The 10,247-nt window shown below is 42.2% G+C and overlaps 1 protein-coding gene across 1 annotated transcript in view; it reads left to right on the forward strand.

Annotated features, from left to right (window-relative positions):
- p3h3 (prolyl 3-hydroxylase 3) overlaps positions 1-3,067 on the forward strand; it is a 30,114-nt gene extending 27,047 nt beyond the window's left edge. The window contains exon 17 of the mRNA XM_049480499.1: positions 2,133-3,067. Coding sequence (XP_049336456.1) covers positions 2,133-2,303 — 171 coding nt within the window. The 3' untranslated portion in view covers positions 2,304-3,067. The remainder of the gene's footprint in view (positions 1-2,132) is intronic.
- Positions 3,068-10,247: the final 7,180 nt, after the last annotated feature.

Genomic DNA, 10,247 nt, shown 5'->3' on the forward strand with positions numbered 1-10,247 from the left:
AATTTTAGTAGTGCGGAGTGTTTAATTTTGGTCGTGTGGAGTGTTTAATTTTAGCCGTGCTGTGCGTTTCATTTTAGTAGTGCAGAGTGTTTAATTTTAGTTGTGCAGAGTGTTTAATTTTAGTCGTGTGGAGTGTTTAATTTTAGCAGCGCTGAATGTTTAATTTTAGTAGTGTGGAGCGTTTAATTTTAGCCGTGTGGAGTGTTTAATTTTAGCCGCGCTGAACGTTTAATTTTAGTAGTGCGGAGCGTTTTAATTTTAGCCATCTGGAGTGTTTAATTTTAGCCGTGCTGTGCGTTTAATTTTAGTAGTGCAGAGTGTTTAATTTAAGATGTGTGGAGCATTTAATTTTAGCCGTGCTGAACGTTTAATTTTAGTAGTGTGGAGCATTTAATTTTAGCCGTTTCACTTTATTTTTCACTTCTGTAAAACTTTTTGTATACTATCTCCTAGTATGTCATTTTTTACCACAGTAATTAGATAGATAGATAGATAGATAGATAGATAGATAGATAGATAGATAGATAGATAGATAGATAGATAGATAGATAGATAGATAGATAGATAGATACTTTATTGATCCCCGGGGGGAAATTCTTGGCATCCAGCAGCAGGTTACACAATACACAAAGTTAAAAAAGATAAAATATAAAATATAAAGATACATATAAATACAATCAAATAAGAAATAGAATATACAGTGTAAATGTACAGTCTTCGTGTGTGTGTGTGTGTAATGGAGATGGAGAATGGAGGTAGTGCAGTTGAACACAATAGACAGTGAACACCAGTTGATGTGCATAATGTGAGGATAACTGATGTCAGCCAAACAGAAAGTGCAAATACACAGTTATATAATAATTTAAATTAAATTACGCAGTGCAAAAGATACGTAAACAGTAGATGAATTAACTAGTGAATGAACTACTAGTGCAAAATATGGTAGAACTATAAAAAGTGTTCTAGGCATCAGCAAGTCTGAGAGTGTGTCCATAGCTGGGGGTGTGTCCATGGTGTGGCCAGAGTGGCCGGAATGAAAAAGTTTCACAGAGTCTTTAGTTTGCTGTGCTGAGAGGAGTTGAACAGTCTTATGGCCTGAGGAACAAAAGACTTTCGGAGTCTGTCGGTGGAGCAGGACTGGGACAGCAGTCTGCCGCTGAATGAGCTCCTCTGCCTGGTGATGGTGCTGTGCAGAGGGTGGTGAACATTGTCCATGATGTTCAGCAGCTTACTGAGGGCTCTCCTCTCTGCCAGTGGTGTTAAGGACTCCAGCTCTAATCCCAGCACAGAACCAGCTTTCCTCACCAGCCTGTCCAGTCGTCCAGCATCCCTCTTGCTGATGCTGCCTCCCCAACACACAACAGTGTAAAAGAGGACGCTGGCTACCACAGACTGGTAGAACATCAGGAGGAGTTTCTGGCAGATGTTGAAAGCCCTGAGCCTTCTGAGGAAGTACAGTCTGCTCTGAGCCTTCCTGTAGAGGGAGTCAGTGTTCACTGACCAGTCCAGCCTGTCGTCCAGGTGCACACCAAGGTATTTGTAGGATTTGACCACCTCCACGTCGACCCCCTCGATGGAGATTGGCCGCTGAGCAGAGGGCCTGGACCTCCTGAAGTCTATGCACATCTCCTTGGTTTTGGAGATGTTCAGCTGCAGATGGTTCATCTTGCACCACATCACAAATTCCTCAACCAGGCTTCTGTACTCCCTCTCATCATCATTACGCACACACCCCACAATTGCAGTGTCGTCAGAGAACTTCTGCATGTGGCATGACTCCGAGTGGTATTTGAAGTCTGATGTGTACAGTGTGAACAGGACAGGACTTTATATATTTAAAAGGACTTAAAAGTCATTAAATTTGAGCAAAGTCTTTAAAATATGCAGATACTGTGTACAGTGCTGATCAGGGAAGGTAAAAGTCTCCATTAGCCTTGAGGCAGCAGTACAGAGCTAACGAGGGGGAATGTCTTCTTTTACAAATGAAGTCTGTTTTTTGTTCTATTTTAATGTCTATTTTAGCTCCACTTTTTCAGAAAAGTGAGGTCTTTGTGGGGTGTTAGCGCCCCCTACTGTAAACCAGACAATAATGTAAGCATGCTGTTAAATGTGATTTATTTATGTGACGTCAGGAACGGGAGGAAGCGGAGGCCATGTGGGCAGCCGATGGACAGAGCGTGGTAAAGGAGGAAAAAGAGGATCCAGACAGCACCGTCGCTCCTGCCCGGAGTGGGCGGAGCCAAACACCTAAAGCAAGGAGCAAAGAGAGGGAGAGAGTGAGAAGTGGGAGGGATGAACTTTAAAAGTGACCAGCCAATCTGGCACAGCCGACCCCATGCTTTGCACCAACTCTGACCATGTCACGAACATTTTACACATATAGACATGGCCTCTACACTCTATGTCTCTAAAGCTCAGCCCAACAATTTTTTTTATGTGCCTTTTTGTTCACATGAATACAGCGTTCAGTCACTGAAACCCAAAAAACAGGTTTCTGAAAGTGAAAATTGTTGAAATGTGTGAAAATTCAGTGTTTTAAGTTTTTTTTTAAGCCTGGCTACAAATACACAACATGTGAGATTCAGAGGTCTCATCGCTTCAGAGTAGAAATCATCTAGTCTGTGCTTGAGGTCAAGTTAAGAAGATCTGCTGTGTCTCAAATCTTTGTTTGGAAAATGTGCTTCAGATTCATGCTGTGTTTAGGTCTATCTTGGCTGTTATACTGTTTTAAGGAATTTGTCATCAAAATTTAGGTTGCTGTTGTGCCCCCTTCTGGGCAAGTGTGCATTTTAAGAGTTATTTTTGGGCTGTTTTGTGCTCGCATGTCATTTCAGAAATGCTACTGGAGATGTGTTTTTTTTTTATATATATCCAAATACATGTGGACAGGCCCTAAGCTTGTAAACTTGTATGCGAGTATGTAAGTATGGTATGTATGTGTGAACGTGTCCAGAATTGCCTATTTTGCCTATTTGGTGCTGGTACCTCAGGATTAATTATGTGAAACCTTTTGTTGTATTTTTCTGTTTTTATTTCTCTCAGAATAAAACATGATGTGATTAAAAAAGGTGGCTTGGGAAGGCCCACACCTGTATAACACTAACATAAAACCAAACACCCCATATTGATCAACTAGCTACTTGCCTGACAGTTCGGAAGACATCGCTGTGTCGTTGCTCAAGGACCCTACAGTGGCATATTGCCAACCCAGGGTTTAAACCCACAACCTTGCAATCAATAAGTGCTCTAACCACTGAGCCACCACTGTCCCAATCTATTCCAATCTATTCGCACAATGTAGGTCTTGAACCCACAACCCTGCCATCAATAAGTTGGCCCTCTTAATTGCTGAGTCACCACTTCCCCAAACTGTTCAACTGGCCTGACACGGGTCTCAAACCCACAACCCTGTCATCAATAATATCCATCACTGCTCCAGACTATTCCCCTCTCCCAACGTGGGTTTTGAACCCACAACCCTGCCATTAGTAAGTCAATGCTCTAACCACTGAGCCACCACTGGGTCTCGGAACACACAACCCTGCCATTAATAAGTCATTGCTCTTAAATCCTTAGCCAAACTGTTCCAGTTGCCCAAGGCAAGTTTTGAACCCACAACCCTGTTATCAGTAAGTGAGGGCTTTAACCACTGAGCTTACATTGCCCCAAACTGTACAGCTGGCCTGGCATGGGTCTTAAACCCACAACCCTGCCATCAATAAGTCCTTGCTCTTAACTGCTTAGCCAAACTGTTCCACTTGCCCAACTTGGGTCTCAAACCCACAACCCTGCCATTAGTAAGTCAGTGTATCTGCTGAGTCACCACTGTCCTAATCTATTCCACTCTCCCAGTGTAGGTCTTGAACCCACAAACCTGCTATCAATAAGTCGCAGTTTTTAACTGCTGAGTCACCACTGCCCCAAACTGTTCAACTGGCTTGACTTGAGTCTCAAACCCACAACCCCGCCATCAATAATTCTGTGCACTAACTGCTTAGCCAAACTGTTTTTACTTGCCAAATGCAGGTCTCAAACCCACAACCCTGCCATCAATAAGTCGCTGTTCCTAACTGCCTAGCCAGATTATTCCACTTGCCTATTGCGGGTCTCAAACCTACAACCCTGCCATTAGTTGTTCAGTGCTCTAACCTCTGAGCCACCGCTGCCCCAAACAGATTCACTTGCCAAACCCACAACCCCGCCATCAATACATCAGTCTTGTATCTGCTGAGCCTCCACCGCCCCAAACCATTCCACTCGCCCAGTGCAGGCCTCAAACCCACAACCCTGCCATCAATAGGTAACTGCTCTTAACTCCTTTGCCAAACTGTTCCACTTACCCAATGCATCAATAAGTCACTGCTGTATCTGCTGATCCACCACTTCTCCAAACTATTCCCCCCTCCCAACGTGGGTTTCAAACCCACAACCCTGCTATCAGTAAGTCAAGTCCTCTAACAAACGAGCCAACACTGCCCCAAACTTTTCTACTCACCTAATGTGGGTCTCAAACTCACAACCCTGCCGTCAATACGTCAGTCCTGTATCAGCTAAGCCTCCACTGCCCCAAACTGTTCCACTTGCCCAGTGCAGCTTTGGAACTCACAACCATGCCATCAATAAGTCACTGCTCTTAACTGCTTAGCCAAACTGTAACACTCGCCCAATGCAGGTTTCAAACCCACAACCTTGCCATCAATAAGACAGTGCTGTATCTGATGAGCAATGGGGGTTTCGAACCCACCGTCAGTAAGTCAAGTACTCTAACCAATAAGCCAACACTGCTTCAAACTTTTCTAACCACCTTATGCGGGTCTCGAACCCACAACCGTGTCATCAGTATGTAAATGGTTTATCTGTACAACACAATGCACTGTTACTCCTCTATAAAAACTCACTCGAAACGTCTAAGGATTAATGTGGCCCAGCTAGTATCAACATAAATCTCTGTAAAAATTGATAAAACTTCAGGTACTGAAATGATATATTCTTGCCGTGTCGCCCACCTGTATGTGAGGAGTCAGATTAGTCAGTGTGCTGCTAAAAGTGTGTGGTGCATTAAAACGAGGGGGGTGATGGACCACAGCACATTAAAGCTGATGGAGAGACGAGAGAGAAAGAGAGAGCGAGAAAGAGAGTACAGGGTTATTCGGAGGGGTGGAGGACGGAGAGCGAGATTACAGATAATCCCTCACAAATGAGTGCATTTGTTTATGAAGCTTACAAAGCTCCCATTTAGAATATGGAATAATAATCCATGCAAGAAAATCATTTAATCATTCACATTCACCCCACACCCCACCACCTCACCAACCCGCACCCCCACCCCCATTATAAAAAGAGCACCATCATTTCTTTGCCATTAACCAAAACCCTAAGGCCTTGAGCCTAATTTCTTCATCCTAGGCCTTAAATCGGCCTTGAGCTGTAATGTATGCGCCGCATTAACCCTCTCAGTGCTCGGCCATTAAGCGTCGAGACGGCCCCAGAGTGGGTTAATGGACGAGGAGGTGGTAACCTTTCCCTATGGGCTTTAAAGCACAGCACTAATCTGTATTTAAGAGCGTGGCAGATGCATGGAAATGCCTCTTAGGTAAAATGGCTAAAACCCTCCTGTGCTGCTTTTTTTTTTTTTCATTGTGCCGTTTACTGTATCGCTTAACCGCTGACGATCATCTCTGTTTCTCTGTCCGAGAGCCTGGACTGCATCAGAGTTACGTAAGACATGGCGCGGTGCCCTGTAGGCCTCAGGTATTACGCTACTGAGGAGTTTGCAGGAGGTGATTAATCGGAGTGATTATGAGCGTCAGTGTTGTGGAGTATTACTCTGGTTCATTTAGGCAAAAAAAAAAAGCCCAGCTGAAGTGAACATTTTGCACCAGGTTTATAACTATACAGTACTTCTACAAACCTACCAAGGCATGGCTGCCACTCAAATTAACAGAGCAGAGCAAGGAGAGCACTGGTCAGAAGAAGAAAAAGCCAAGAAGCCCATGGTCACTCTGGAGGAGCTGCAGAAATTCACAGCTCAAGTGGGTGAATCGCTCCACAGGACAACTATAAGTCATCCACCATTTGCAGTTTGTAGCCACAAGCCACGTAGGAAAAAAAGCAAACATGTGGAAGAAGGATTTTAACTTTTTGGCTTAAATGCAAAGTCTTTAGCTATGTGTGGTGGTAAACTCACAAAGTCATCATCCTGAACAAACTATTCCCACTGTGAAACATGGTGGCGGCAGCATCATGCTGTAGAGCTGTTTTTCTTCAGCAGGGAGAACGAGTTAAGTAGCTGGTCAAAGATAATGAGAAGACGGATGGAGCTAAATAAAAGACAATCCTGGAAGAAAACCTGTTGGAGGCTTCATCTTCCAGCAAGACAATGACCCTAAACATACAGCCAGAGCTACATTGGAATGGATTAGAATAAAGAATATTCACATGTTAGAATGTCCTAATGACCTAACTCCTATGGGTTTGTTATTATACCCCACCCCATACCCCCCAAACACTTCAGAAATCCAGCGACGGCTCACAATGCGGCTCACTCTGTTGGAGCTGAACAAACGGACATTATAAATAAGAGTCCACACATCCTCTTCTTACTCCCCCCTCCCCTCCTTCACCCTTTCCTCTTCTGCTAATTATACCCCTCCAAAGTTTACCCAACACTGAAGCTTCTCATGATCCTAAACCGCTATTATACCATACATAGCCATGTCCCGCTCTGAACCTGACCCACCTTCTGTTTCCATTACTATAACAGAACGAGGCACCTGAGATCCTGCTCCTCCATCCACAGTTACCACACTTATTACCTCTTATTACCAATTAATACACAAACTACCACACCAATTAATACACCAAACAATAAACCAACTAGTCCACCAATAACACCCATTAATCCATCCCAATACTACAACATGAACTACCTTACCAATTAAAACACCAGATCATGCACCAGAATTTATCAGAAATTAAACCACCACACTAATTAGGATAATACACCAACTACCACATCAATTAGTGCACCGACCAGGGGCGTAGCAGCAAATTCTGGGCCCTGTACAGTCTCAATGTCAGTGGGCCCCTATCCATGCCACTACACTATGAAAGTGAGCAAAAAAAAAAATCTGGATTTTTATGGGCCCTTCTCCCTACTCAGGCCCTGGGAAGTCTGGTCCACTTTCCCCCCACTATCATACCCATGACACCGACCAGAAACCAAAAATATACCAACTACCACACTATTTAAAATGACCAAGAGTACACCAACTACCACACTTACTAGTGCACCAACTACCACACTATTTAAAATGACCAAGAGTACACCAACTACCACACTTACTAGTGCACCAACTACCACACTATTTAAAATGCCAAGTAAAACACTGATTACCACACTAATTAGTACACCAACTACCACACTATTTAAAATGACCAAGAGTACACCAACTACCACACTTACTAGTACACCAACTACCACACTATTTAAAATGCCAAGTAAAACACTGATTACCACACTAATTAGTACACCAACTACAACACTAAATAGTACACTGACTACCACAGTAATTAGTACACCAACTACCACACTATTTAGTACACTAACTACCACACCAAATAATATACCAACTACCACACTATTTAAAATGCCAAAGAGTACACCAACTACCACACGTACTAGTACACCAACTACCACACTAATTAAAATGCCAAAGAGTACACCAACTACCACACGTACTAGTACACCAACTACCACACTAATTAAAATGCCAGATAGTACAGCAAATACCACAATAATTAGTCCACCAACTACCACACTATTTAGTACACCAACTACTATTTAAAATGCCAAAGAGTACACCAACTACCACACTAAATAAAATGCCAGATAGTAAAGCAAATACCACACTAATTAGTCCACCAACTACCACACTATTTAAAATGCTAGATAATACACAGACTACAATACTAATTATTACACTGACTACCATGCTAATTAGTACACCAACTACCACAGCAAATAATACACCAATTAGCCCACTATTTAGTACACTAACTACCACACCAAATAATATACCAACTACCACACTATTTAAAATGTCAAAGAGTACACCAACTACCACACTTACTAGTACACCAACTACCACACTAATTAAAATGCCAGATAATACACCAAATACCACAATAATTAGTCCACCAACTACCACACTATTTAGTACACCAACTACCACACTATTTAAAATGCCAAAAAGTCCACCAACTACCACACTAATTAAAACATGAGATAATACACCAACTTCCACATTATACAAACCACCACATCAATTAGTACACCAGCTACCACACCAATTAAAATGCCAGATAATACACCAACCACATAAATTAGTAAACAAACTACTACACTAATTAGTACACCAACTAATACACTAATTAGTACACCAACTACCGCATAAGTACACAAACTACCACACTATTTAAAATGCCAGATAATGCACCAACTACCACACTAATTAGTTCACCATTTACCACAGCAATTAAAACACCAGATAATACAACCCCTGCCACATGAATTAGTACACCAGATGACAGCTTAATTAGTACACAAACTACCACACTATTTAAATTGCCAAATAATACACACCAACTACCACACTAATTAGTACACCAACTACCACATGAATTAGTACACCAACTACCACACCAAACAAATCAAATATCAAACAAACTCCCATAATAATCAGTACTCAAACTACCACACAACTACTGCAACAAATAATACACTAGAAACACGCCAAGCAATACACAAGAACTTTCACATAAATATCACACTAATAAATGCCACACCATCCACACCTATGTGCACACTAACTACCTCACCAACTACCACACCAGCCAGCAGAAGCAGGGTATTAGAGTGTAAAGAGTGATTGACAGTGTTTTTACAGCAGGCGGAGAGCGGCGGGCCTGTCTGTCAGCGGAGGGGCTTTTATCATTATTGCCTGTAATAGTCTGTAATCTGTTGCTTTATCTAACGCTGTGTGTTTGTAAAGACGTGAGTATGAGAGCATTTCTGACTAAAACATGCCGCTTTTATCAGCCTCACCTGCTACTACTGTATTTACAACATGCTGCACATCTTACTGAGATCACTCTGAGGAAAAGTGAACAATGACAGTTATAACTGTTATGTATGTAGCATAAAAAGTATTATAATGTAAAATAATATAATAAAAAAGATAATGTTACTAGTGATAGGTCCACTCCTAATGAGTGGGGTGGGTAATTGGTCTCATAGTTTGGGGAAAAAATGGGATATATATATAAAAAAAGTGGTGCTTTTAAATATATATATACACCAATAAGTGTGGTGATCTGAAAGTGAGGTGTGCTCAGGTGAATTGTTTGCCATATTGCTATCTTGGCAATGAAAACACAGGTGCACCACTGAGTGAATACAACCTAGACAGATGACAACAGTCAGACGGTTATTGCTATCTTGGCAACACAGGCACAGCCCCGCTAACCCAACTTTTACGTCAACAATAAACATAATACAAATTAAAATAATATTGCTGTTCCTGGAAATTACCTTCTCACGGTGGGAATGAGCAGGTCATTTTTCTCTGCTAAGAAGTGATGGACACGCCCAGGTAGCTGCATCGCAATTGGTCAGATTCAGAGTGCACCTAGATCTTAACGGGAATAGCAAGTGGCACACTGATCAGTTTATTTCATTTCACGTCCAAAAAACACCCATTATTAATCAAGAGGCCATGATTCATTTTGAGACACCAAGGCATACTTTTCCTGTTGCTCTGATAGCAAAGACCCACCACTGACACGCCATAAATCAAGCTGTATGGTGCACAGTTTAAGGGTTACCTACATAGATGACTAAAATAGGGCCCTTATTGTCTCATTAAATCAGTTGTATACACACTCTAGTGTCTAACATCTTTAAAATATATACTTTATAACTGATATTGCTAGCAATGCTAAGCTAAAACAATGCTAGGACAGGGGCTGTCAGATAACTCAAAAATGAGTCAATTCAAAAGTTTCTGCTTTAAGGTTCTTGTCTGGCCTTTTGGTCTCCTGACCTCCTGACCCCTCCATGCATCTCTTTTACCACACTTTTCATCCCACACCTTCCCTCCTGGCCCCGCATCCCTCTCTCCATCACTTCCTCCCTCCCTCTATCTGCCTCTTTCTCTCTCCATCCCCTGCTTTATCCCTCTGACTCT

The sequence above is a fragment of the Astyanax mexicanus genome, chromosome 6, assembly GCF_023375975.1.
Source record: "Astyanax mexicanus isolate ESR-SI-001 chromosome 6, AstMex3_surface, whole genome shotgun sequence".
Classification (NCBI taxonomy): domain Eukaryota; kingdom Metazoa; phylum Chordata; class Actinopteri; order Characiformes; family Acestrorhamphidae; genus Astyanax; species Astyanax mexicanus.